Raw genomic sequence first — 27,800 nt, 5'->3', positions numbered from 1 at the left:
CACACCAACCTGTACTCTCAAACCATCGCTGATGCTGCTGTCTGTGAGCACATCCTTCATCTGTATGTGTGTCCTCCTCAGGCTGATGAGCGGTACCGGAAGAACATCCAGGGTTCTCCTCAGTCAGCTCAGACCAAACCACAGCAGCCTCCGGTGCCGCCGCGCTCCGAGTCTTCCTACCCCAATGGGAACTCGGCATCCGAGGCACCCGCCATGCACCGTCCCGTGGAACCACAGGTAACCACAATAACCTCAAACCTCTTTCCCTTTCCCCTGAACTATTCCTTCTTCTTGACTCTCACAGCTGTTGAACACAGGCAGCATTTTGAGTTAGTGTCAAGGTCATTTTACACTAGTTTAGTGCCTAATTGGCGTGAGTTAGCAGTTATGATATAAAACAATTCAGTCTGCATATTTGGTACTTTTATATTATATTTCTCTCTTGATCATTGGGTAGATTTCTGGTCCTATCATTCACTGCAGAGAATTGAAAACCCTCTATCTCCGTTAAATGACAGTTCATTGGGAAACAAGAACATCAGCCTTTTTTGTATCTTCACCCAAATGTGACTCCAGATGCTGCCTGTGAACCTAAAATCTTTTCACACCTTATCATAATTAAGGTTCTTTCTTTCAGGTGATTTCAACATACTTGAGTCTTTGCTCTTGAGTCTTTGCTCTTGCGCTTTGCGGACGACTTGCTTGTATTTGTTTCTAACCTCCTGTAGATGTTTTCACTAGTGCTGTTTGACTGTGATTTCCTCTGTCCTGCGCTTTGCCTTCAGCTCAGCTCTTTTAGGTTGTTTCTTTGGATAATGGATCCAGCTATCTCCTGGTGTTGAACTTCAGGGTTGTCATTAAGTAATTTTCGTTCCCTTATTTTAACTAACTAAATTGTGACACTGCATTAAATCTCCAGTTCCCATTTTCTGTAAGAGGAGCTTGTTGTCATGAGAACACAAAGCGAGTGATCACTTCATCTAAAAGAAGTCTCTCTTTTTACTAAACTTTCTGTGGCAATGGAAACAAAATGATCACATCCTTGATTATATACTCCTCCCCTAAACTAACTCTTTGATTGACAGGTAGTCCTCCCACTTGCCGAATGTGTAATTATTACAGCGTTTCTTGTCTGTGTGTGTTTGTGTGAACATGAGGATGTTTGTCTGGTGGTACGTTGGGGGTTTGTACATCTCAGCTCCACATACTGTACCTCCTCATTGTGTGCGGGTGATTAAAAACATCCATAATTCATGGGCACCCAGATTTGCAGCAGGGTGACTCAGGCAGTATTAGTCATCTTCAACCCACTATGCATGAATAATCACAAGTCAATGAAGTCAATCTGTTTTGAATATGTCACACAGATTAAATTATATAGACACGATGCTGTAACTTGGTAAAATGGGGGGGTAATGATGTAAATCACTGGTGCAGTATTAAACATTTGCCATAATGTTAAAAGTGGATTAATCAGTTTTCTCTCATTAGCCGCGAGTCATCAGGCTCAGATGTGCCGTTGTGTTTCAACACTGATGCATACATACTTCACTGAGTCGTGAATCAAACTTGGATGGGTTCATTTTGAGGTGTTTTGATCAGGGCTAATTATATAAAAATGAAAATTACAGTCTGAACTACTTTAATTTCCAAGTTAAAAAAAAAAAATATATATATATATATATATATATATATATATAAATATAACAACAAACAAGAAGCTGTAGTCAAGGAGTGTTCATGCTGAATCTAGTTTCCAGACACTTCACTGGCATTTAAATTCAGGAAATGTTTTTTATTTCCAACAAGTTTTCATACTTAAATGGCCAAATACTTTGTCAGTGCAATCCTAAATGACACTAAAACATCTTATATGAGCTTTAACTGACCTGGCACCTCTGGTTCAGTTTAAACAAGTTTAACTAAAACTAAGTGGTTAAAGTGAAAGAATCCAAGTTGACCGCTGTGTCTAGTGTCGACCATGAATGTGTGCATGCTGTATGATCTGTGTTTGCATGCCAGCCTGTGTTCATGTGTTCGGACCTTCATGTGTTCATGCTCGGTACTGGTGGTGAGGCTCAGTCCTCCTGAGTCCTAAAACTGGTGACAACGAGGTTGTCTCATTGTAAACACCAGTCTCACTTAGAAGTGATGTAAATGAAATTGGACAAGAGACTGAATTTTAAAGCAGAACATATACTAAGACGCCTCCCTTTTGAGTTTTAAATAATAATAAATATTTTATATATTTATATATAATTCTTAAATCACTTCCTCTGAAGGTCTTTTGTGAAATGAAAAGTATGTCAACAGTTTAAATACTTTTGCTGAGATGAAGTTTGTCCTTGTTATTAATGTTTTTCCCAATAGTACTAGTTTTTTATTGGGATGACTTTCTTATCTCTGCCCTATTGTTATCAATTATTCTGAACATTCAACAAGTTGAGTACAAAAATGAAATACAGTAAAAGGATGTGATTCAAAATGACCATAAAAGGGGAAAGATGAACAACGAGAGTTTATCCCGATTGACTCAGGATCCACTCAGCTTCATCTCTCCATCTACCTCCTGTGCTTTTTGCTGTTGTTACTGTCTTTAAAAAAAAAACTTTCCCCATGTGTTACTTTCAGAAATCCAAAGTATGATATGCTACCTTTTGTTGCTCAGGCTCCACCCTTTTCTCCATCAATTAATAACTCAAGTTGTGGCTGGAATAAAAACTCTTAAAGTGGAATTTCCTTTCTGAGAAAAGTGTAGCCTCAGTAACAACAGGTATAGCTTCTATGTATGTACGTAACTGTTCTTCTTTTTTCCTGTTGCACTTTAAAAACCTGGGTTCTTTTGGGGCTCTGCTAAGATTTGGAGCCATACCTTTTTAACCATGTGCCACCGAGGCCAAAAGGTACTCAGGTTTTATCTCCAAACAAACATTAAAACAGCTGTGGTGAAGTGCTTTGGGCACAGAGGACCAAGATTGAAAATCACTGCATTAGAGTTACTTAAAAAAAAAAAAGTTGCCACAAAGAATCTCTCTAGCCCCTTTCAGACATGCACCCTGTAGTGTAAACATGGCATCAACTTTACATTACATTAATTTCTGAATAACAAGCTTTAACAAGTCACTTTAACATTCCACCTTCCATCAGGATGCAGCAGCAGAAGGTTAAATACACATAGATATTAAATGCAGGTCTTGTTCCGCCTTTTTAAAAGCTCTGTGATACATCTATACACACTTAATCTTAATCTCTAGTTCCAATTTACAGATGTCCTCTGAATGCCTCACATGCAGACTATTGGTACACAGCAAGCACAGCGAAGCCTGTAGTCCCCACTCAGTTACTGCAGCACACACTTGTCAAACTCAAACAGGTTTGTGACCAAAACTTAGCTCATTTTAAAAGAACAAAATAAGGCGTTCTAATGAAAGATTTACCTAAGTTGAAACTGAGTGATTTTATCTACCTGGGTGGGCCACCCAAGCAGAGCTTGTGTATGGGAAACACTGGGTGTGTCACATCTGAATAAAGCCATAATGAAGACCTAATTTTGGACAACATGAAACCAGTAATACTCAGTCTACCAAGGTTTAATTTCAGTCTTCATGTCAGTGTTGTTGAAGCTTTTACAGAGGGGTTCCTCAAGGAACTGTTTTAGGCTCCCGTGTATGGCTCCAATCTTACAAACCCCTAAAGATACCCCGAAAACCCCTTTTCTTTGCAGAGTGCTTTGCATGCAGACTGACCCGCCCTCCCCCCAATGTGTTCTGTTTTTGTTGTCTGTAAGGTCCGTTCCCATCTGGCTGCTTTAAAGAGCAGCGGCAGCGTGGCCTCAAACTCCTCTGCTGCCACCCCGCCCGTTGTGTCGCGGTCGCATTCTTTCAGCGAGCCGCTCACCCCTAGCTTTGAAAATCTTCACCTTCGCAACAGCCAGGAACCCCATCAACACCACCACCCTCCATCTTCATCACCATCCTCCTCATCATCATCATCAACGCCTGCACGCACTGACCCACAACCCCACCCCCAGCCCCAGCCTAGGCCCTTGCCCCATGAACCGGCCCCTTCAGAGGAGGTCCCACCCAGGGTAAGGACAGGATCGAAGACCCCCGGTGTAGCCTGGCAGCAGTAGTTAGATATTTTACACAATTTTCTGTTAACTGACCGAACGAGACGATTGTCCTGATTCCCAAGAGATCAAACTGTCATTATCCTCAACTGTTCAATTCATCACTTTAATAGCTTCCCACCCTCTGCCTTATTCTTTCTGCTATCAATAATTCATTCTTTTCTAGTGGTGCAGAAAGGGGAATTATAGATGATTTAATTAAATCCACCTTAAATTAACATAAAAGTTTTTGAAATGAGCAGGTTTGTTGGAGGCTTTAAATCACTTTCCCTCCCCATATACAGGATTCAGTGTCCTGAGGAAATCGCTCTGATTCTATTTCACTGATTCACAGGATATCACAAGACAGAGGATGTTACCATCACTCTGTGTGATATGAATCAGTGTTGACACAAACAGAGGTGGCCTGCTGTTAATATGACCACAACACTCAGTCTGTGACCCCTTTATAACCCAGCTGCAAGTACTGAGACAATGTTGAACACCAGGACATGTTGAGACAATCTGTTTCATGTTGCTTTTTCTTCCCTCACCAAATTTAGCCATTCACTGTATGACCACAAGGACATAAAAAGAATATAAAATAACTACGGAGAGAGAAAAATAAGCAAAAAGAGGAGAGTTCTTTATTTAGAACCCTTTTTTCCACCTGAATGTATAGGGCGTTGGATGCTCTGGCTAAGTATAGGAAAAACAGGGATGCTATTTGGCACTACCCACAAATGTGGGCAGTGAGAAATCAAAGAAGTTCAGGAAGATCTAAATTTAGTCCTCGGAGCCAAAGTTATCTGTCCTTCAGAAAAGGAAACCCTCTGTTATAAACAGAACTGCTGCCAAGCCGAACCACAACCCTGTCGAGACTTAATTGTATAGCACATAGACTTCCAATACAGCACAAACATCAGGTGAACGATGGTAGACGTCATTTCAGTCTTGAAATACGTGAGCAGGTTGTCACTGAGGAAGGACTGACCTTTCATTAACATCAGTCCATTTCCATTTTGTCCCCAACTTCAACTTCTAAACAAAGCAAAACAATGGCTGTTCATGTTATTCTCAATGACACTGGCTGCACTGACTGAGCTGAGTTCTGTTGTGCACGGCTGTGCATTGTGTGGTGTCGCGCTGCGCTTTGGATGCTCTCAAATGTTCTGCATTGGCTTTACTGCACTGATACGTGGCTCAGGGTGAAAAATGTGACTGTGTGTGACTACTGGTGTGTTTTACAGTGGTGCTCTGGGTGTGGTAGGGAGAGATGAAGACTCAGAGGATGGAGGGTGACTTGTCTAAATTCTGTGATGCATAAGTGGGATTTTAAAAGGATGCATTTTAGAGAAGTCCCATATTCTCATGGTAAACGATTTGTATCCAGTTGTTATCTCAGGTGAACGAGCTGCCATATTGGAGATTAACAGCTCATAAACAACAGTGACTGTGATGAAATTAATATTTCTCTGTACAGCAAATGATATCCACTGTCACTGCCTTGTTTTAAATAAATCTGACTATCCTGCAGGTAAAATGCTGAACTATAGACAAGACGGAAAACTATCCTCTCAGACTGTTCACTTTTATCTAGTTTAACACTTTCCAATGTGCTGTGAACACTGTTAACACACCAGCCGACAAGTTATCATTTCCTATGGGTTATGTGACTACATTAGCTTGGCGTGGTGCTTCAGAACTTTTCCAGTGGATGAGGTTGGTGTTAGTCAGGGTTGTTGTGACGCTGCTGTGAAGCCGTTATAAAGAGGATTTTGATGGGTTGAAACAGGTTTTATGTATTTTGTGTATTCACCGTACTTATCTAGTACGCTCATGCTCAGAGAGAGTGTATGTGTGAGCTGGTCACTGTCTTTATCATGAAAGGTTCCTGTCAGGACTACATCAAGGTCCCCGGTGTTGTCGAGGCGAGACTCGCCTCATCACCACGGCAACGCCTCACACAGCAGCCATGTTGTTCATCGCAATGCCGGCAGGTAAACTGACATAACCAACTGATCTGTATGATTCTGTGTTTCTCTTACGGTCTTTGTTTTTGTCCTCACACTCTTTTTCTCTTCTCTCTCCATTACTCAAGTCTCCTCTCTGTTGTAATACAAGCACCAAATCTAATTAGTCTTGTGGTTTGGAAACATACACACAGTTCAAAATATTATTAAATGAACTAGAGAGGATTTCCTGAGAAAAAAAAACACTGTCATACTGTATCCATTTAATATTCATTGACTTAATGTATTTCACAAATTTTCAAATGTAAATACTGTTATTATGAGGTATTCTCAGTCCTTGCTTTGTGTGACACTATATGGTTTCTGAGGAGTGGTTAAGTGCTTAGTGAGTGAGTTGTCGTTGGTGCTTAGTCAGAGCGCAGTACAGAGCATTTTGAAATTAAAGAGGAGTTTTTACTGTTTGGTGACAATTATAGGGACAAACTCAATGAACTCCATACTGTATACTTTAATGAATTACATCACTAATAGTAAATCAACTGTAACAATAACAATAACCATGCATAGCACCATTATGAATTTATGCACAATTGATCAGTTTGAAATAGTGATCAACTGGAAAAGAGTAGAGTTTGTATGGTGTAACATGGACAACATATGTATAAATATAATGCATATAATGGATAGAAAACTGAAAAACTCAAGTATAAAATTAATAAACTAAGTCCATCTTCATCATATAAAAACTATTAGCGATACAATCAAAAACCTGTATTTTTGCCATAGCTTATTAATTATATAAATTAATTATGTAAAAATGAATCCCTGAATTTACACACAGTCCATAAAAGGTCTTTAAAATAAAATTAGCATCAAATTACAGATGAGAGAAACATATATAGGATAAAACTGGGCCCAGAATCGTGCTCTGTAGGACTCCACTGGTTATATCACTAGAAGAGAATATATTAGCGTAGTAAGTGTATGTTTACACAGAACATTTTACGGAAGCTGACTCAGTCTGAGGCTCTGACACAAACAAAGTCATTTGCAGCCTTAAGGAGATGAGTTGAAGCGCTGTGAAGCAGCGTGAATCCAGGCTGCTGTTTTCAACTATGTAATTAAAAAGACATGAAACACGATGACTTTCTCGAAGACTGGAGAAAAAAAAACAAACACTTGCCTTGTTTTTAGACAGATCTTACACACACACACACACGGCTGGAGAGGAATGTTCACTCAGTGTCCTCACTGTCTGTCTGTGCTGCTATAGTCTTTGTGTATGGAGTTGTGTGGGAGGATTTATGTAATAGTGGTAGCTGTCTAACCCGTGATACTTCTTTACTTGTGTGAGTGTGTTTACAGGCACATGCACAGTTTTCTATTTCCAAACCACAAGCCTTCTCATGAGACTCTCTGTGTCATCTCTTTCTCTTCCTCTACCTCTGTGGTGCTGTATGTTATTTTTTCTCTAGAATGACACATATCCTGCGCTCACTGTACTATTACTTATTTAGCATATTTGTCCTCCTCATCATGAGCCTCATACATAATCTAATGGCCATTACAGAGAGATCATTTATAAGAATAAAGTGTTTTTTAATCCGAAACAGAATATATCTTTTATGTTTAATATTAAACCACATTCATAATCTATTTTCCACTGTGGTTTAGAGTAGTGTATATGAGTGTGTTGTGATGCCTTCAAAGACATTGTAGTATTCATTCAGATTATTTTTCAAAACAAAAAGGTGGGAATTTACATATATTTGTTTGGAAAGCAAAAACTGTTTTGAAATCCAGCAGCCATAATGGGGACATTTGAATTGAATGATATTTAATATTACAATACAAAATTACAAAACAATAAAAGAATACTGAAAAAAAAAGTCACAAAGTGCAGTAGGTGCAACAGCTCCTCTCCGACGCTACCAGTTAAACGTGGCTGTCTCTACAATGGCTTCATCTCTGACTGTCTTGGCTCTACAGTGCAGCGGAGCCTCGGTTGCTGTGGGAGCGAGTGGAGAAACTGGTTCCCAGACCAACCAGTAACACTGGCAGCGGAGGCTCCAGTTCCTCCAGCAGCTCCAGTAACTCCAGCTCTCAGCCCAGTTCTCACTGCGGCTCTGGAGAGAGGTTCAGGGCCCGCTGTGAGTCCACACACACTTTAACAAATCAGCACTCACAAACATGCAGGAGGTGGACAAAATACCTGAAACACCACCTGAACATACTTCAATATAGACACCACACACAGGTGAACACACATGTGCACATTTTCTCCAACGACATCACATTTTAGAAAAAAACTGACCGTTTCACCTCCGCCTCCTTCAGCATCTTCCAAATCGGAGGGCTCGCCCCTCCAACGGCCAGAGAATGCTGGGAAAAAACCAGAGGAGAGGAGGGACTTGGTCAGGCCGAGCAGACCAGCGGTGAGAGTTGAATCAAAGCTGACTGGACAGCACTGTAGCTCGCTAGCTGGGATAGATCTAGACCTAGAACTGTGTGTGGTGATAGAGTGTGAGTGATGATTTGACGTGGCCTGATGGCGATTGTTCTCCTTGGCTTTTTATTTTGTGTGTGAGAGAATAATAACTGGATTCTTTGGATTGTGTCATGTGATCTGCTCACCATCCAATGGAGACTTTTTGAACTGGATGTTTTTATCTTTGGATTGATCACTGGCTGAACGGTATTGCTTGCTTTTCCTCCACCGGTCTCTCTGGCTCAGCAGCAGCCATCTTAACACACGCCTTCTCTAACCAATAAAGAATTTACATTCTCTTCTATACTGTTATAATTTTTCATCTTTGCAGCTCTAATAATTGTCCCATTAGAATTAATCCACTAACCTCAGCTACAGTAGCTTGAAGAGCATCAGCTGTACGACAATCATCTCTTTCCTGGCTTCATGTTTTGGCTTTGCTGCTCTCACGTTGGCTTCACATTGGCTGGTGTACCTCCGTAACCACTCTTCCTCTCCTCAGCAGCTTTTTGTTTCCTGCTTTACTTTTTTCAAAGAAGATGAACTGAAAATCTTACATGAAGTCTTAGCTGACAGTTGACTGAGTGAATGGACAGACTTCCGACAAAGGGAGAAAAGTAGAAATCACTGACCGTTGACCCTGGTTTTACCTTTCACCACCTGACTTTTAGGACCTGACGGCTCTGGCCAAGGAGCTGCGTGCGGTGGACGACGTTCGCCCCCCAAATAAAGTGACGGATTACTCATCCTCCAGTGAAGAGTCAGACACCACCGATGAAGATGACGACGAAGAGGTGGACCAGGAGGCAGGTGAAGAGTCGACCTCTGGCCCGGAGGACTCCAGAGCTGTGTATGTACTCAAGAGTAACTTATCTCACAGTAACGGTAACGATCAATAACATCAGTACAGATCAGCTTCCTCTTACGCAGAACCACGTTGGTTCACGTGAAACTTCAAAATAATCAATATAGCGACTAACTTTTTCTTTATGTTCTACCAGCGTGGAACAAAATACAATTATTTTTCCCATAATGCATTTGTGCTGAGTAGCTCTCCTTCTGTTCTTCAGTTCCTCCAGGTTGAGCAATGGAGAGACGGAGTCGGTGAAAACCATGATTGTCCACGACGAAGGCGAGAGCGATGCAGGCTCAACGCCCTGCAAAGACAGCACCCTGATCGTCAGACAGGTACAAGCTGAGAGAAGAAAAAAAAATCAGACAAACACACCAAACATATACCACATACTTTCAGTTGTTTTTTTGTGTATTTTGTTCATTCATACCCCCGAGTGTTTTTCCATTTTGTTTATGTTGTGTTGATCATGTTCTGTTCTTGCATCCTCTGTAGCTCCAGAGTATAACAGAGTTACAAAGCAGCTTAGTGTAGGTTGGGTACACAGAATTTAATTATTCACATAAAGACTGCGAGCAATATTCAACAATGGGAATTTATTACTTTATCAAACATCAATTGAGGTTTGTTACATTTTCAGTTTATTTAGATTTACACATTTAGAAGTTGTGTCATCAATTAATACATACCACAAAAAGGTATTATTTCTAGAATCAATAAACTTATCAATTATCTTACTATATAATTAACCACTAACAAGAGTTTTCTTTCCGCCTGTAGACTAGCCACTGTAGTTTGCCCTTTGCTCTAGCTAACACTTTCCCTTCCCCTGAACTAATCAGGAACACATCTAGACCCAAAGTCGTGTACCCCTCTTTCTACTTCCAGAGTGCAGGTGACAACAGAAAGCGTCCGGGCCCCGGTCCGGGCCAAGCCCAGACCCCTGTCCTGCTTGCAGGCTTTCCCCCAAGCCCCGGCTCGGTGCCGGGCCCGGTTCTTGGCCACCACACCCCCAGCCCCCACCATCATCATCATCACCACCACCACCATCCCACACAGCACACGGACAGGAACGGCTTTGCCGGCCGCATCCATCACCTCCCAGACTTGATCCAGCAGAGCCACCATTCCTCCCCCTCCTCCTCTGCATCCAACTCCCCTTCCTCCTCCAGCCTTGCCAGCCCCTCCTCCATGTCCCCCCAGAGTCCCCTGGACAAGCTCGGCATCCTCACAGAGGTATGTCTCCCAGCCCCAACACGGAGGCCTGCTTAGGGGCGCCATTTCATGAGCAGGAGAGGGAAAAAGAGTCAAAATCATCACTTCCTGCCATAACTGGGAACACAGTAGAGTAGAAATCAGCTCACACAGTTCATTAGTAGAACTAATACTGTTATTTAAAAACAGATGAAACTGCTGATACTTATGTTCTTTCCACACTTCTGTGGAAAGTAGTATTTCGAAGTATCTGCAGATGATGTCTTCTCCTGCATCTATTTTTATTTCCTGGATCTGGAGGGCGCCCTCTGCTGATCACCATTGGCACTGGTGATCTGTCTCTAGCTCTACACGGCCTCCTCACCAGCTCTTGATTTTCTTCTCTACTGACAGACGCTTTTGGCAGAGAGATGGAGGTGTTGGTGAAGGGCTGCATTTTAGGACTCTTTTGGAAGTACAATAGGAGGACAAAACTAATTTTAATTTTTTGCCCTGTGAACATTATGTGAAGTTGATATTACACAAGCTGAAGTACTTTGGTTTGAAATACAAAAAACAGAAGATTGACTTGAGGGGAAGGATTTACAGCTGCCGTCCCATCTCTCGAACAGGCCTGTTAGCTCTGCTTTAGAGCTTTTCTGTTGAAGTGTCCTCTGAGGCTAGTTGTGGTTTTACAAGCATTCCCCCCCAAAAACATCTAAATCTCATTTTATTCCTTGATGTTCCCTATTTTCAGCAAACGCATCATATTCTCACATTCCCCCAGACAATAGATCATAGCGAACAGGGCAGTTAGGAGCATAATGGCAAGTATATTTCCCATGGAAATACTTTGGTTTCGTTTCCCCTTTTGTTCTTGTCAGCAGCAGTCCATATGTTTTCACCCTCCACCATTTCTTTTTGCCTTTTTCCTCAGTATTTATGATGTTACCCCCCGATTGAATGCCCATTGTGTTTGCATGCAACACATACAAACACCTCAGTTTGTTTGTTTACATTGTATTGTTAATTGTTTACATTGTTTACTTTATCTGTAAACATCTGATGCTATAAATATGTTTCTGATCAAAATGACATTCAGAGTTGTGATATTCTGTCACCACTAAATCTTATTCTCTCTCTGTAGAGTCAGTCTAGTAACAACATGCAGAAACACAAGTCTTCTTCCTCCTTCACTCCGTTCATCGACCCACGCCTCCTCCAAGTCTCTCCATCCACTGGCAGCGCCCTCAACAATGTCGGTACGTCCCCTCCCCCAGTGTCTACTGGGAAATAAATCAGACACCTAAAAAGGCTCACAACCATAAAGATAGAACTTCTAATCCCAGGCCTCCATCAGCCTTTCCATCAAAAGCTCCAGGAACTGGAGGAGCTACAAAGTGCAGACACTTTAAGTTTGCACATCAGGCTCAGGATCATCAAGTTTTAGAAAAACATAAGTTAAGAAAAGTCAAGGTTGACAATGTAGTGTTGCAACCTCCACAACAGTAGTTTGAAGCCATAAGTTACACTTTGGAGCTGTGGCCAATGAACCAAAATCAAAACCAGGTTCCTCTGGAGGCAACAGAGGTAAAGATCGAGTGTTCACAATGCTCGCAGTTGGTTAGCGTGGACTCACTGAGGTCACTGAGCTTGTTAGCTGCCAGTTTACAAACATAGCTCTCTTATCACGGCAGTCCTGCTGTTCCCATCGTCCCTCAGAGGATTGGCCATCGCCAAAACCAGATCTTTCCAGCCCTGAGGACTGTGGTATGCTGAGTCATTACCTCACCTGATGCAGCTGGTGACCAGCCACTGACCCCTTGAGTATACTAGATTGTTCAGTCTGCATTTAATCACCGATTTGATGAGTGTAGATTTTCCTACAGATGTTTTATGTCCAGATGGTGATTTAAGAGAAGTGGAGACAAGCAGTGGCCCACACTCTGACACAGATACCATCAAATAACATGTTGCAATGGCTGCAGAGGCGTTCTGAGGTTGCACAGCTTGTCATGTGTCCCAGTTTCAATAACAAACAAGAAACTTTCAGCATCTGTCGCTGTGTTGCTGAACTAAGTGACCTAAAACCACTGCTAAAGAAATTATGATGGACAATTGTCTTGTCTTCAATCAACATTCACAGCTTTATTTTTATTCAATCAAAATCAATCCTGTTTTTCTGATTAACAAAAGCAAATGAGATTCACCCACCTTTCTAATTCTGACCATTTGACTGACCCCCACCCTGCCTGGTAAATTCTACATCCTACACCGTCCTACCTAAGCCCCTCCCTTTGACCTTTTAGGCTATGGCAATGATGCCCGGCTGGCAGAGGCGCTGAGGGCCGACCCATCTCGCAAGGGCTCTGTGGTCAACGTTAACCCGGTCAACACTCGCCCTCAGAGCGACACGCCAGAGATTCGCAAATACAAGAAGAGGTTCAACTCTGAGATCCTGTGTGCTGCTCTCTGGGGTAAGAACGAAGGCGTCAACTCAACCACATTCTCATTGGTTTAAGAGTTAAGAGTCATATTTTTTAGGTTTTCATTTAAATTATATGATTATATTAAGTTATAATACACCAGCTACATTTCCAGGAATCACCCTATTTGCTCTCCCCTTTACCATCCAAGTGATTTTAGAAAAAGAAATCTGAGACCACTTTCCCATAAATATGTATTTATTAACAGGTTTAACATTATTAAAACATGATTTTTGGTACACAGCATGCAAGTATTTTGTAGTGATCTGTTTTTCTAGAGGTTGTAGCTATAAGTCTTCTCCACCTGGTGGCAGCAAAATGCTGATAAAGCTACAAACTCCATCCGTCTGACCAGACTGCACAGTGTCTTTCGAGCTCTAAATATATATATATGTGTGTGTGTGTGTGTGTGTGTGTGTGTGTGTAGGAGTGAACCTGTTGGTGGGAACAGAGAGCGGCCTGATGCTGTTGGATCGTAGCGGTCAGGGGAAGGTTTACCCTCTGATCAACCGACGACGCTTCCAGCAGATGGATGTCCTGGAGGGACTCAATGTTCTGGTTACTATATCAGGTACACACACAAACACACTGTGACTTCAGAGGACATTACATTGCCTTACATTAATTTCCTTGAGACTTACTTTAACCTTAACCTTAACTACTACTTGCCTAACCCTTACCAGAACCTTAAAATAGCTATTAGTAAGGTTGCTACAGAGCCAATGTTAGCATTAACTGCTGTTTACTTACCAGTCTTGCTAAGAGCTTCAGCCATTGTTGTGTTTACAAGATATTAGATTCGCCCCATGAGCAGCGCTACTTCTTCAGACTGGACGCTGATGAAATGTGCCGATCTGACCAGACTGTCTGATTAGCGTGCCAGCTTCAGGTGAAGGAAAGAAGTGATAGGGTTGCTTTCAACTGTTGGAGACAGCTGTTAACAAGTGAACGAATTAGGTTTAATGTTGAACTCACAACGTTTCTTCTAGACTAGTAAGTAAACAGCTGTTAATGCTAACGTTGGCTATGTAACCTAAACCTAACCTTAAAACTTTTAAGACTTGTTTTTTGTGACCATAAAGTGTCTGTGTAAGCAGATTTAGATCTCCACAACATGAGTAATACCTGGACCACACAGACATTTTAAAGATAGTTTAATTACACTTGCAGCCAAATTAGTGTTGGAAGGATCAATGAGATGCGAAGAAACTAACACTTAAACACACACACACACACACACAGCAGCTGCTTGTGCACACGAACAAGTGCACAAACACACACAGACACAGCGGCAGAGTTCAATCTAAATAATGTAGTGTGTGTTAATTATGAGACGAAAAAAGAGTTTCACTTATGTTTACTTCTGCTGTGTCAGATCATAGTGAGAGAGAGACAGAGAGAGTGTTTTGTCTGGTCTGCTTCTCTTCCAGACTTGCACACACACACACACACACACACACTTGCAAATACACACTGAAACCTGCTAAAACCAGCGTATTTTGGGAAAGAATGTTGCATAAATATTTTTGTCCCCTCACACAGTTAAGTTCCAATATTTCTCAGATTGAAAGTGCATCCACGTTCTTACTTCTCCTTTCTCAATTTCACCCACACACGGAGGCCGTGCAGTGTCACAACAAATATTTTGAGCTAAACGGATATTGAGTAAATCCCTGCCAGTTGAGACCACGTCATGTGTGTGTACAATATGTAACGCTGACACACACTATGCGCTTTCCATGATGGCAGGAAATGTCACAGAGAAACATGCGTCGATTTCCTTCCATAAAATTTGTGACCAACATGTAAAGATACACGTCATGGAAATTTATATCACTTCAATGTTTGAGAGGCTGACAAATGATCAGATGTAACCAGAGCTTAGCTTGTTTAAAATGTCTTATAACATCAGTGGAAATGGTTGGCAGTGTAGCTGGAGTGGCACCTCTGGTGCACAGAATGCCAGCAGACAGATGCATAAATAAGGTGCTCTGTCCGTTCTTGATCTGACCACGATCTTCACTGTTGTCAAAAGACTTTTCTACATCATCGATTGATAATGTCAGAGCTTTTGTGTTTTAGAAGTCAGGGAACATTAAATAAATTGACAGGAAGAAAGAGAACTACACCAGACTCATAGATATCAAGTTGTCTATGTAAGGTGTCTTTTCCAGATGCGTGGGTTCAGTTACACATATTCACAAATGTATCCCTGGGTGCTAGTTCTGAGTCTGTCTTCTATCCTTTTGTACATTAAAGTTCAACATCAAAGTTTCATTATTTCAGAAAAAAGATTTAGATTTACAACATGCTTCTAGTATTTTCATACGGTTGTAGCAGAATATGTTATCGAACTTAAAATCCACAGCTGGTGTAACTGCTGCTTCAAAGCAGTGACACATTTTTCACCTTTTTTTGCTTGACGCTTATGTGCATAATGTGCACCTTAATAAAACAGTTGGGTAGAAACTAAAGTCTTGAGCATGTCTACCTTACTTGTATATTATGGCATTCAAAATTAACTATCAAACTATCAGCCAACAAGTAACCAGACCCTTCTCATATCATCCTACAACTAAAGTGAAACTGTCTTTATTGTTATTCTTTTGAACAGTACACGCAGTAAAAAGAGGGACTGCCGGTCACACAGTGTTCCTTTGCATGTTGTTTTGTCCAAACTTGACCCACACTCAATCACCCAACTTACTGAAATATTGCAAAACACTGCAGACACAAGAATGGAGAGGGAAAATCCCACCACGGGGGCTTCTAAAAGATCACATTTGTTACACTGATCATTGCAGCTTTAAAGAGAGGAAGGCAATCATTCAGACATATGTCAAATCAAAACTGAGAATCACTGTAGGCCAGAATGAAATCTCAGCAAGCACTCAGCTGTCATTATAAGTGGCTTTCAGGGTTACTTTGACTAGTCCAAGTCCAAAGATTCAAAACTCCTGCAACACTTGTAGTATAAAGAACAACTTTACTGTCAGAGCAATGTGTAGCCTTCATCATGCAGATTGGCCTGTCAAATTCTCAAATGTAAAGTTTTATAATTCTAGAGGGAAAACAAACAGCAAGTGGAACAAATAGTCCTGACTTGACCTTTCTCGATCGACGGCAGGTAAGAAGAACAAGCTCCGTGTCTACTACCTGTCCTGGCTGAGAAACAAGATCCTGCACAATGACCCTGAGGTGGAGAAGAAACAGGGTTGGACCACTGTAGGAGACCTGGAGGGCTGCGTCCACTACAAAGTTGGTAGGTCATTTTCCTAAAATTTTAGAACATGTCAGCTTTAAAGCTGAAAAAAATGTGGTATCTGTTTCCCCATCAGAAATAAACCCAGGCACATCTGGACTCAAACAGAGGAGTCTGTTTACAGACTTCACAAACTCAGTTTAAGTTACAGAGGGAGTGTATGTGTACAAGCGCACGTCATTGATAAACGATGGAAGGAAAGCCCTTAGTTAAGTAATAATGCGGTAAAGATGTCCAAGTGGACATTTAACTGTCCTGTCTAAAATTCAGAATGTGATGGTAGTGCCACTGAGCAAAGACGGGCACTTCCTGTTGGAAATTCCTCTCCACTGATCAGAGCTGTCATCCACTTCCTGTCGAGTAGTTTTATTCATGTGTATCATATTTGTGGAAAACACGCTGTCGTACATGTGACTGTCTCCCTTCTCGGTTGACTTTAAATTAACATAAAAACTTTCAATTCAACTGCAAGCACTCTGAAGTTGTAAAGTCTTTAATGACTTGCAGGGGCTGGCAGTTTTCACATTTTTCTGTAAACTGAATATTGCAGCAGGAAATAAAATTACCTAATCATACATGGTGTCTTCAGATCCAAATGACCATCAGTTTAAATCAATTTCACTGCTTTAAAACAAACTGTTACTGGTACTGAGCCTTATTGGTAGTTTGTCAGATCAAGAAATCTATTGTCTAATAGCAGATCACCATACATCTGATCTGCTCAGGATTTTACCAATCAATCAGAGGAGAGATAGCCTATCAAAGTGGTTGGAAGAGTCAACAACGGGAAAAGAAGTGACCCACAGCTGATGTTGGTTTCCCATCCTGATGCTCTTTCGTGTTGTTCCAATGTTTTGTTGTGTTATTTGTTCCCCAGTGAAATATGAGAGGATCAAATTCTTGGTTCTGGCCCTGAAGAACTCGGTGGAGGTCTACGCCTGGGCGCCCAAGCCCTACCACAAGTTCATGGCCTTCAAGGTGAGTAAACTGACGACATTAGCTCGTTATTGGTTTCTTTTAATGACGACAAATACATGATATTTCTAAAGTTGGTTTGGTGAATTGGAACTTTTGTGCGTCTGTGTACTTTTATTGCTGCATTACCCAGAATGCATGCTGATGCCAAGGTTTAACACAGATCAAAGATGAGCTTCCTAGAAAGTTGTGTTATGTATGTGTTGTTTTAACTACAGATTCACTGACATTTGTTTGTACAGCTTGCTATCACCATTGATAATCTCTGCCCTGGCAAATATTTACTGATTTACTATTTACTTGTTTTTCTGACCTGTGTCCTTCAGTCTTTCGGTGACTTGGTACACAAACCCCTGCTGGTTGACCTGACCGTGGAGGAGGGTCAGAGGCTAAAGGTCATCTATGGCTCGTTCTCAGGCTTCCACGCTGTGGATGTCGACTCTGGGGCCGTCTATGACATCTACCTGCCCACACACGTAAGAACGAAAACATCTCACTTGCATGTTTGGGATTTTTCAGCTCTGTACAAGGGTATCAGAGTAAACTTTTGTTTTTCACTGCTGCTGCTTTTCTGGGCCTGAGTTTGTTGGTGTGTCGCTGCAGATCCAAACCAGTATCCAGTCTCACGCCATCATCATCCTGCCCAACACCGACGGCATCGAGCTGCTGGTGTGCTACGAGGATGAGGGTGTCTACGTTAACACCTATGGACGCATCACCAAGGATGTGGTTCTGCAGTGGGGGGAGATGCCCACCTCAGTGGGTGAGTGACAGGGGCAAAAGCTACACAAACACACACCTAGAAGTTTTTCTTTGTACATTTTTCCAGGTCAGGAACCAGTGATCTGGATCAATAGTTTCAAATGTGCAAAAAAAAAAAAAAAAAAAAAAAGTATTGATAAACTTTCATTCAAATATTATTTTCACTCTCTTTTAATTAACAGATATTTTCTTTTTGTTAGGTGTGTTACTTCCTCAAACATGTAACACAATAGCTTCACACATTTATTGGTTAATATATTCCTGATGGATCAAAGTCCTTCGTGATTTATTGAACATTGATTAATCATTATCTAACACACCATTACATATGCAAACAGCTATTGTATTTCACCTACACAAGCAACTTGCATTGATCATTTGTCCTGTGCAGCCGCAGAGGAAACAGACATACAGACAAACACAGTTCAGTAGTGTGAGTCTTTAAATATTTATATATATATATTTGTAAATATTAGTGTATTGATTAATTTACATACCTCTCTCCAGCCTACATTCGCTCCAACCAGATCATGGGCTGGGGGGAGAAGGCCATAGAGATCCGCTCTGTGGAGACCGGCCACCTGGACGGTGTCTTCATGCACAAGAGAGCACAGAGACTCAAGTTCCTCTGTGAAAGAAATGACAAGGTGAGACCTCCATGTAGACATTCAACAACACATCATAATCGGATCTGTTCTCATCAATACCGGTATCAATGACTTCCTCGAAGATCTTACAGCCAGCTTCCTCTACACTAGGACGATTACCCGACGTAATCGACGTTGTCGATTATAAAAATTATTCGACGTGGAATTTTAGTGTCGACGCGTCGTGTAAAACCACACAGGGTAAATGTTCACAGAACAAAACCGGAACTTTCTAACGGGACCGTTTATATCCATCGTCTTTGGTTTACCCGGATACAAGCGCAGCGCACGGACTGGGACAACGCGGTGACGTAATAGAAGTCATTGACTATGTGAATGATTTGCGTCTGTGTAATCTATTTGAACAACATGGCGGCGTCTACCAGCAGTACGACGGAGCATGTGGAGCAACACGCGGCAAAAAAGGCTCGCACACGGTCCTCCAGAGTTTGGGGATACTTTAATCTTGACACCAACAGTGCGGTAGTCTGCAGACTCTGCAAAGTGCATCTGGCATATCACTCTAGCACGACAGTCATAATAAATAATAAAAAATAATTGCAATAAAATTACTGTTAGGTTAATAAAAAAACATAATCGTTAGATTAGTCGAATAATCGAAAAAATAATCGCCAGATTAATCGTTTAAAGAATAATTGTTTGGGACAGCCCTACTCTACACAACAAGAGTTTTGTTTGTTTGTTTCCGATGCTCGACTCTGCTGTCAGACATCACTGCAGGGCATCTGAGAGGACACACGGGAGCTCGCTCTCATGTCCCGTTGCTGTTCAAAGTGAATTAGGCTACAGATTTTAAGCTAATGCTGCAGTCTGCTGCCCCGAGGTTTTCCAAAGTCACTTTCAGTTTGCTCGAAATTGTTGGTTCAGCTCTTTCAGCTGCAGAATTGACTTCAAAACTAATCTAGTTTCTGTTCTCCAAACTTTGCTGGCCTGTTTGGACTGATGAGAAGTAAAGAATTACATATTCACTCATATCTCTTTGCTTCCTCAGCTGTGCTTTTATGATAAATTATGAGCTTCTGAGGACTGTAAGATACAGGAATCAGTTTTCTTTCCGGAAACATTTTTAAAGATCCCCCTTCTTGGTCAATCAGTTTAGTAATCAGTTGATTAGGTTTGTCAATTTTTTGGTCGGTGTAAAAACGAAAACAGCTACAGTAAAATTTTATAGAAATAATGTGACAGATTTTTCTACTTAAATTTACTAATCTATTAATTGACCATAAATCCACAAAAAATGGTAATCTTCTATTCTGATTGATGTACAGACGGACTGAACTACGTCTGAAGGGTCTAAAATATCCAATAGTGATTATTGTGACCAATTGCAATTATTTATCATGTTGTATAAATCAAAACTCAATTTGCATGAGGTGAACCAGAATTTAAGTTTATTATCATTGGTTTAAATAATATTAATGTTACTATCATTCAGTCGCATTGAAATCCAGATCTAGATCTGAGAACAAAAAACATTCACAGTCAAACAACCAACACGTTTTACTTTTTTATATTAGTAGATATAAAAAGTATTTAGGTTTTCTTGTGTTCAAATTCAAACTGCAGCTGAAAATGAGTGAAAGCAGAGTGTGATCATACCTGACCCGTCTGTCTGTCTCCTCCTCAGGTGTTCTTCGCCTCCGTTCGGTCTGGAGGCTCCAGCCAGGTGTACTTTATGACTCTGGGCCGAAGCAACCTGCTCAGCTGGTAGAGGTCCACACCCTGCCCTCTTCCTCCTCCTCCTCCTCATCTTCCTCATCGTCCTCCACCCTCGCTAACACTGGATCTCAGAACCCACCGTCGACGACTCGTCAGCCCTTGGACAACCAAACGAGAACAAAAAAACAACCACCAACCAGCCCTTTGGAGCAGTCGACAACAACAGCTTCAGCTTCCTTTGCTGCATCCAAGCTCCGGGGGGCCACCTGCCACAACCGGTCACGCGGTTATCACCCCCTGAAATACCTGAAGGGACGGCTTGCGTACAAAATGAAATCAGTGATTAATTAATACATGAAAGGAAGTAGAAATAAATTTAATGTGAATTCAAGAAAAGGGGGCAAACAACTTTTTGTTTCCCTCTCCGTTTTCTTGGTGCTCATCAGATTGCGATGGGATAGATTTTGTACCTCTGCATCATTTCCGTGCTCCTGGGCTGGTCAGTAAGCTTGAGGTCTTCTAACTACTAGTACTGCTACCACTCTTATTACTACTACTGCTACTACCTTCTGCAGGTCTGCCTCTTGTCAGAGAGTTCCCCCTCTGCCCCATGTTCTTGCCCCCTGCCCTCTCTTGTGAGCACTTCATGGGGCCGGTGGGGTCGGAGTCTGTTGTTTTAATGCTACAGTAGTGTGTGTAAATGTACTTCTGTTTGGTCCAATTACTGCTGACATGCTGGTTAGAGGTTGAGACTTGTCAGCCAGGGGGAAACTGTAAAACCCAAGAGCTGGTGGGACAAGCAGGAGGGAGGGGCCTAATGTTTGAGGATTTACTGTAAGTCTGACTGATGGGATTCGACAGGACGGTGTGTGTGTGTGTGTGTGTGTGTCGTTGAAGTATTGTGTTGTTCAGACAGGTGCTTTAAAAAAAGGGGGACGACAGAGAGAGAAAGATGTTGAAGCAGATGGATTTCAGAATAGTATTTTTTGAATTATTACTATTATTATTATTATTCCTTGAAGATAAGTGTAACTATGTGGAGTTAAACATGTCTTTTACCTTGTTTTTTAAGATTTACGCACATCCACCCACACAGTCCACAGTTTGCTTGCTTTTACTCTGAACCCACAGAAGTGAGAGGTGTGTTTGTCTAAGAAGAAAGTGATGTGGGTGTGGTCCAAAAAATACAATAAATAAAAGGTGTCTATGTACAATAAAAGTTAATTTAAGCTTCCGGATAGTGTCAGTGGTCATGTTTTTCCCCCACCAGTCAAACATGACGACCTAAACTCAACTCGGGAAACTTGAACTGCTGTGAATAGTCAAATATAAAATGAGAAAAAAAAAAAAGGAAGATAATGATAATGGAGTGAAAAGGTAGAGGGGGAAGTTCAATAAGTGTGTGTGCGGTCAGAGAGTTCGGTGTCATCGACAAATTGGATTTTTGTGGCAGAGAGGTAAACGTACGGTCAGCAGGCTCGATTCAGTAGTTTTTTTTCTGGAAAGCGGCTTTTCTATCTTCCATTTCGTTATCTCAAATCATTTCATTTTTCATTTGTATGAATGCAATGCACTAAGTGTCCAGAATGTAGAAAGACTTATTACTGTGTGGTGGTCTAAGGCATGAGATGATGTTTTTGCTTTGTATCTTGTCACAAGTGATCAATCCTAGATGTTCAATTTCGACTTAAAAGACGATCGGAACCTTTTCCACAGCTGTGAGACTCTGAGGAAGCAAACGCCTTGAGTGCGTCAGAGCTGAGGAGGGTTTTCTGGCATCGTGCGAGTCCGCTTCACGTACGTCAGGCACTCTTTCCATCAAATGAGGACACAAACCTCAACAATTCAACACTCAGACTCTGGATTTCAGTGTTACTGTGATGAAGTGTCACAAAATGGGCAACACGGGCTGTTTGTGAAGAAACTGAAGACGGAAACCCACTTTTTCGGGAAGGAATTGTTTTCTCTCTTACGTGCTCTCCACTTCCTGCTCCAGCTGTTATTTAAGTTGTCTGTATATGTGAAAGACTGAGCAGCAAACTGCAGCATCGATCTCCTTCAGGCCATCTGCTGGACTGGATTCTCCTCCGTTTCCACGACGACTGACAGATTGCACATTGTTCACTGAAAAAAAAAATGGGGGAGGGGGAGGGAGAGTTTAACTTGTGCTCTGACTTCATGTCCAAACATGACAGGTCACAAACCAGTTTACCTTGGGTGTGTTTCTTTCCCCTGACGATAACAACTACACACACGAGCAGTTTGACAATCCCTCCCCTTGTACAGAGAAGCTGTATGGACCCCAGTGCTGTGTCGTCTGAGGTCTGTGTGTGCAGTAGTACCCAGTGTGTGTCTCTTATTGCATCAAGGCCTTGATGAGTGGCTGTTTTGACTTCATGAAAAAAATTGTGGTTATTATTAATATTCTTAATGAGCTAAAAAAAAAAGAATAAAAAAAAAAAAGGTTGAGTTTTAAGTCTATATCTGATGAGAAACAACCGTCGCTTGTCGACTCACATTGGAAAAAGTGCCAAGACGGCAGCATATAAAACATGTAAACATATTGTTATGAAAACCACTACTTGGAAATTCTTTTTTCTTTTTTTTTTTTTCTTTTTTTTTAAAAATCACTTGAAGAATTGTGTATTCTTAAGTTTTAGAGCTAGTCGAGAGGCTTAACTATAGTTTCTGTTGTTTCTGTAAGTCTACGTACACGTAAATATGCGACTGCGGTGGTTTAATATTATTCCGCTCACCTTAGGTGGAGAAAATGTTTACAGGGGCAATGTTTTGTTACACTAATGTGCATCACAGTATTTATGTTTAACGCATATGCGTCTTGGTTCTTTAATTCTTTGGGTTTTTTTTTTTTTTTTTTGCTTTTTGAGCCCGGTTTTTATTGGATATTTTCTTCTTTTTTTTTCATGTTCCCTACTTCACTAAATCACCGACTTACAAAAACAATAAAGAACACACATGTTGTTCATTTCAGGTATTCACATAGCGCTGCTTCAACGTGGAAACTTCGCAGTAACGTTCCCTGCAGGCTTGGACGTGAGGCGACGTATTTTTCCTCTGCTGTTTCTGCCATGCTATTCTAACTTATGTCCTCTCTGTGTATGACAGGAAGTCATGTATTTTCCTGAAGGCTTTTTTCTTTGAATAAACTTTAAAAGTAATTTTAAAAGAAGAACTTGTCTTTTGTCTTTGATAGGCTGCACATACATGTTGTAACACACGTTGGCACATTTTTGTTTCAACAGATTTTCTATTAATTTGCTACTTCATATTTCTGTGGCAACGCTGTTTTCACATAAACACTCTGCACTCAGATAAACAATACACCATGTTAACTGTTCAGTCGTTCACAATGCAGTTATGTTGTAGTGACCATTGACATGAGCTGCTTCACAGAAAATAGTATATGTTGTGTTGTAATTTTTGACTTCTTGTTGAGGCCATCCTGTGGTGTCTGTTCTCAGTGTGAGTGGGTGTCTGAGCTCTGCTGAAAAGAGAAGTAATGACAAATGCAGTTTTCTGAGCATGTAAGGAGTCACTTATTGACATGAGTTAGTTGTTGCAACTTATCTAGTTCATGCAGGTGGGTGCACACAAATCTATGGTCTCTTCATCGCTAAACCCTGCGATGACTTAGCCCACCTTTAAATTTATAGGATGCACTCTATCACTTTAGTCTAACTTTTTTTTTTTTTTTTTTAAGTTTGACATCTTCAGACAAATTAAATGTAAGATGTCGACCTTTTACTGTTGTTAATCTTATTAAGTGGGTGGTTTCTGAAAAATATTTTTTTAAATTAAAGCTAATTGAAACATGGTCTTCTATGAAGTAAAAAAAAGTAAATTAAGACTTTGCTAAAAATCCAATAATATATTTTTGTTTGTATTTGATGACCGATATTACTGCAGCCATCATCTGCAGACTTTGGCTCATGTTCTACAAAAGTTGATACTGTTTTCAACAATGACTAAAAATGCTGCAACACACTTCTGGAAATGTTTTTTTTTTTTTTTATCTGTAGTTCCAGTTAGGGTAAGATCACTCCGTCGACGTGCGATTACATTACTGTAGTCATGGTTTAGGTAAGGTTTTTGGTCAGAGCTTCGCTGACTTTAATGGTAAAAACTACTCTGACTACATGCATGGAGTTTGTCATACTTGGTGACGAAAAAATGGCATTTATTTTGTGTGCAGTTTCCTGTGAGAGCAGGCGTCTATCTTCAAATCCTCCCACTAAGCTCTACTGTATCTAATCTGTAAAAAATATTATTTTTAAGATGTTAAAATTATTGCTTCGCCAGAATATTTAATTTATAGATGCCGCTATTGTAAAAAATCCCATTTTTTAGCTTAATCCTGGCTGCTGCATTCTGGTTCTGTCACTGAGAGGAATTTTAGATCTTTTGCATTTTTTCAGCTGTACAAAACAGTCCGCTATCCATTTGATTGATAGAAAAACGTGTCACGTTGGGCTTATGGTGCAATTATAATAATACGTCGAGTGGCTGGAAGGTAAATTCCTCCGAGGATGAAAAATGAAGCAGGTCCATCCTAATGTTTAGTCATCTGTCCGGTGTTATTGAACACCAGGGTATCACTGATAATGAGGCGATCTGGAGAATTCCCAAAACATGCAACATCTGCTTTCTCAACGGCCAGACTGAGTTTAATGAATGGTATGTTCTGTTTCGCTCAACTTTTAACCTGCATGTGTCAAAGATCCTGGAAGAACAGTGCTACTGCATGTGAACGCTGTTTTTTGTTTACTTAAGGCTCATTCTGTATTGTATGCATGTACCCCCCCATACCAAAACTACAATAATAAACACATTCATTTCAATTACTGATAAAACTCTGGTTTGCAACTGAGGATGCTCCACACAGGCTGAGACATAAACAGAATCTGCTGAGATTAAAAGTTGAATGTTTAACTGTCCGCTTTGTTTTGGGTAAATGTCGTTGAAATGTAATTTTCATAAAAATGAGAGAAGTTCAGATTGCAGGAAAACTGCTGTTTAAATCTACAACCAGAAGATGAGTAGATTATTTATTTATACATTCTTTTATGTGTGTTTTAGGAACACCTGTACACTTGCTTATTCATGCAATTATCCAACTAGCCAATCATGTGGCAGCAGTGCAATGCATAAAATCCTGCAGATACAGGTCAGGAGCTTCAGTTCATTTTCACATCCAACATCAGAATGAGGAAGAAATGTGATCTTACTGACTTTGACCGTGACATGATTGCTGGTGCCAGACAGGTTGGTTTGAGTACTGAAACTGCTGATCTGAGATTTTCCCACACAACAATCTCTAGAGTTTTTACTCAGAATGGAGCCAAACACACACACACACAAAAAAAAAAACATCCAATGAGCAGCTGCTCTGTTGATGAGAAAGAGCCTGATAGAAAGGTTGTGATAAGCAGAAAGGAATCTCAGAATGCACATCACCTTGAGGTGGATGAACTACAACAGCAGAAGTCCACGTCAGGTTCTACTCCTGTCAGACAAGAACAGAAATCTGAGGCTGCACCTGCACAGTCTCCAGATCTGAAGCCAGTAAAACACCTTTGGGAGACCGGCAGCATGAACGTGAAGCAGTCATGTCATCATGGAGCAGAATCTAAAAGAAATGTTTCCAACACCTTGTGGAATACAAGCCACGAAGAACTGAGGCTGTTGTAAGAGCAAATTGAGAAACTACTCGGTATTAGCTTGGTGTTCCTAATAAAGTGCTCAGTGAGTGTATTTGCTAAAACAGACACTGGATTACAGTGTGGCTGCACCCTGACAGGATGACATCATTTCACCAAATCTCAGTCTTGCCACCCTATAGCTTGCATCACTGAAAAGCACTCATGTCACTTGTATGTCTTTAATGGAAAATGACCCAGTCATGATCAATACGTAGCCCAGTTTGAGTAATGCACCAGAATGTGCCAAAGGTGAATACCATAGTTTCTATCTAGTGCAATGACAGAGCAGTGAGTCACACCACTATTACACAGCTGTTTTCAAACATTTGTTTATGCAGGAGATACCAGCGGAGTGCCAGCTTTTCCTGTTCAGACAGAATCTGCTTCAGAGTCAAATATTAAGTATTCGAGGAAGAATTTTACTGCTTTTTAGTCACAATGTAATTCGCACACTTGTACAAAGCCAGAGAGGTTCAGTGACCTTGCTCAAGGACAGCCCACGTCCTATTTACTACAAGTAAAGTTAAAAATTGCTGGGTTCCTTTTTAGAACGGAGACAAGTATTTGATAAGATCCTTCCTCTGATTGTGTAACGCTCACCAAGATCAGACGACATTATTTTCATCTAAAAACTGGAAATTTCAAAATTCATCGCATAATGAAATGAAGACTGTTACTCTAACTCTTTAAGCAATAATACAAACTTTGTGTAATAGTACAAACTTACAATGAAACTTGCTGCAGTTTGTCCCTCTGGTGTTTTATCTTAATGCCAAGTGTTCATTTTTGTGAGAGATGCCTCTTTAAAAATTCAGAAGGCTGTTCAACAATATTAAGGTTTTTGAAAGTATTTCCAAAATCCTCAATGACTTTTCACCCTTTGACAAAGTTTATGTTAATGTTACAACTCAAAGCTTTTCTTAATAATATGTCTGGGTCTGATGGCAGAAATCTACTGTTACATCACCTAAAGGTTTTCTATGCTGGCACCCCTCCCCTGGTTTCTACTTGCTGCAATATCAAATGCCACCTGCTCCTGTGAATGCTGGCATGCTCACGTACTGCCCTACAAGAAAATTAGGGAATGTTGCACATTTCATTATAGTCCAACTGGCTTGGAATTACTAACCATGAGGTATAAAAGCTGAGTAAAAAATACAGAAACTGTCACCACACCCCGTGAGCTGTGCAACTCCTCCATTATGCAGCTGCACAACAATAGTACAACTGTAACTGTAATGGTTACTCTCTGGTCAAATGACTCAGTGAACAGCTCTGAAACTAGTCAAGAGGCCACATCAAATTATCATGAAATGATCAGCTTTAGAGCTCAAAATAACAGAGGTGACATTATAAAGTAATAGTCAGGAGGTGAATGTTTTAGTATGAATTACTTTAAAATGACAACTCATCAAAATGCCAGAAAAGTGCAATCTAGGGCACTGCACTGACTAATGCAAACTAAACAAATTTCTACTAATGAATACATCACAATAACAAATTAAATATAATATTTGCGTCTTTTCAGAGAGGTATATTAGAAGATCGATACCTCTCTGTGTCCGTCTGTCAAGCATGGAACTGGAGCCAGGAGATCATTAATCTATTTTAGTAAGAAGACTGGAAAGCAGGGGCAAACAGCGAGCTTCGCT

General features: G+C 40.8%; 1 protein-coding gene across 1 annotated transcript; it reads left to right on the top strand.

The window, feature by feature from the left end:
- Positions 1–23,607, top strand: LOC111650532 (mitogen-activated protein kinase kinase kinase kinase 4-like; the record flags this gene model as incomplete). The annotated part of the gene is made up of 17 exons (XM_023400423.2): positions 1–237; positions 3,788–4,087; positions 5,999–6,108; positions 8,071–8,231; positions 8,419–8,516; positions 9,241–9,419; positions 9,640–9,757; positions 10,311–10,658; positions 11,764–11,878; positions 12,926–13,093; positions 13,530–13,673; positions 16,230–16,364; positions 17,242–17,342; positions 17,666–17,815; positions 17,943–18,102; positions 18,609–18,748; positions 20,397–23,607. Coding segments are annotated over 17 exons (2,748 nt in total), but the record flags the coding sequence as incomplete, so codon positions are not given.
- Between the last annotated feature and the right edge of the window lie 4,193 nt (positions 23,608–27,800).

The sequence above is a fragment of the Seriola lalandi genome, unplaced genomic scaffold (genome assembly GCF_002814215.2).
Source record: "Seriola lalandi dorsalis isolate HSWRI2012SDOR001 ecotype SW California unplaced genomic scaffold, Sedor1 jcf7180002052459, whole genome shotgun sequence".
NCBI classification, from domain to species: Eukaryota; Metazoa; Chordata; class Actinopteri; order Carangiformes; family Carangidae; genus Seriola; species Seriola lalandi.
The sequence above is the reverse complement of the archived record's forward strand: the minus strand, read 5'-3'. Positions and strand labels throughout refer to the sequence as shown.